Source organism: Galeopterus variegatus, unplaced genomic scaffold (genome assembly GCF_000696425.1).
Source record: "Galeopterus variegatus unplaced genomic scaffold, G_variegatus-3.0.2 Scaffold131, whole genome shotgun sequence".
Classification (NCBI taxonomy): Eukaryota; Metazoa; Chordata; class Mammalia; order Dermoptera; family Cynocephalidae; genus Galeopterus; species Galeopterus variegatus.
The window spans coordinates 951936-953788 of NW_007726242.1; the positions used below are offsets into that span (position 1 = coordinate 951936).

The following is a 1853-nucleotide window of genomic DNA, read 5'->3' on the forward strand; positions in this document are numbered from 1 at the left end:
GGGGGGGGGGGGGGGGGGGGGGGACAATGCATTGATGGGCCCACACAGGTGACTGGTGACTGTAGGAGTGGTCAGGGAAGGCTGTCCTGAGGAAATAATGTCTCAGCTGAGACTTGAGTAGGATTTGGTGATATGGGGTAGGGGGTAGAGGCAGGGCTGGCAGATTGAGGGAAGTGGGAGAAAATGTTCCGGGCAAAATGAACAGCAAGTGTGAAGTGCCAGTGCTAAAGCAGCATATCTTCGCTATAGCATGTGTCTCTTCAAAGGAGGGAACAAAGTCTAACACAAAGCTAAGTCCCTAGGAGACTATGGGGAAATGCCTAACTTGTCACAGAATACTAGCTCCCCGTATGCCAACATCCCTCAAACTCCACGAGCTCCTAGGGGCTGCCAGCCCCAGCCTTTCCCAGAGAACCAGGTGAAGGGTAGCCCCTGGTCAGTGAGAATGGATTTGCTGTTACAGGGATCAGTGACCTTCAAGGATGTGGCTGTGCTCTTCACCCAGGAAGAATGGGGGCAGCTGAGCCCTGCCCAGAGGGCCCTGTACAGGGATGTGATGCTGGAGAACTACAGCAACCTGGTCTCCCTAGGTAAGGTGGGGAGCCTCAGAAGGCTTATCTTCACTTTTGGTATTCTCTTTGGGACCGCATAGAAGATTGGGTTGGAAATGGGTGGACTGAGGATGTTGTCTTCAAGGCTGCCTCCTGCCTATCGCTGGTGTCCCAGGATTCTTTTGGAGTCTACGTGCACATACCTCAAAAGTAGGTAGGAGTTGAATTCTCCTTCTTTTCAGGCAGGGAGAGTGACATGGGAAGAGATTGTGTCAAGCCCAAGCCATCTTTTCCTCTTCCTGGGAACACGTCTCCACCTGGGCCTTCCTATCAAGTCACTTTTTCCAGGAAGCTCTGAGGATCAGGTCTCATTCTTGCAGTGGTTTTTATATCTTTGGTATGAGCAGATGTGATCTCTGTTTTTTTCCCCTTCAAAAACAGGACTCTTAGGACCCAAACCAGATACATTTTCCCAGCTGGGACAGGGGGAAAAATGGATGCCAGAGGATGCCTCAGGAGGCTTCTGTCTTGGTAAGAACCGAGGGTAGGGGGAGGCATTGGGAGAAGCGCAGCTGGTCAGGGTGGGCCTGGAGGCTCAGCAAATGTGCCACACCCGTGGATTGAGAACTGCGCATCTTTTCACTTCCTGTTCATCTCAATCTCGTGTGCCACTTTCGTCCCAGTGAGCATTGCCAAACTGTAGCACTCCTTTCTTGTGGCAGTTTGTGCCTCTCTGGACCCTCCCCTCCATGATTTTTCATCTCTCCCTATTTGGCACAGATGAATAGAGTCTCCAGTTTAGAGAAGACCACAAAGGTCATCTTGGCAGCTCTCCCTGCGCCCCACTCTTGAGAGTCCGGTTCAGCATCTGACAGTGCAGTCTCTGCTTGCACTTCAGTGAGTGAGGAGGAAGCACACTGGGTTACACACAGCAGGGCAGCTCTGGTTGTAAGAACCAGTTATCATCTGCCTGTTCAGGCGTCTCTTCTAGCTGAACATTGCACAGTTTTTCAGCTGCCTCCATGTTTGTTCATACAGGTGGACATACATCAACCAGCATTTAACTGCCCCCTACCTTTTGCCGGGCACCATGGTAGATATCATGCTGTATCACTCACACCTCGCACAGCTCTTGGCACCTCATAGGTGTCAAAGACTTGTTGCCTGGAGATACAGAGAACGTGACATAGTGGCTGTTATTTGTCTTGAGGAGCACATTGTGTCTGGTAGCTTAAGGGCAGGGGTGTGTCCTCCCCGCCCCCAACCTCTGATATTCTAGATAGCTTATTGCCTTATCCAAGA

General features: G+C 51.3%; 1 protein-coding gene across 3 annotated transcripts in view; it reads left to right on the top strand.

Annotated features, from left to right (window-relative positions):
• ZNF454 (zinc finger protein 454) overlaps window positions 1–1853 on the top strand; it is a 30034-nt gene that overhangs the window by 2446 nt on the left and 25735 nt on the right. For 2 of the 3 annotated variants that reach the window (XR_551689.1, XM_008588734.1), the window contains exons 3-4: window positions 464–590; window positions 993–1082. Coding sequence is in view for 2 of the 3 variants with exons in the window: in XM_008588734.1 (XP_008586956.1) it covers window positions 464–590; window positions 993–1082 (217 nt within the window). In the remaining variant the exon portion in view is untranslated. Of the gene's footprint in view, window positions 1–463; window positions 591–992; window positions 1083–1331; window positions 1819–1853 lie in introns of those variants that run through there. The other variant, XM_008588743.1, reaches the window with a different exon arrangement.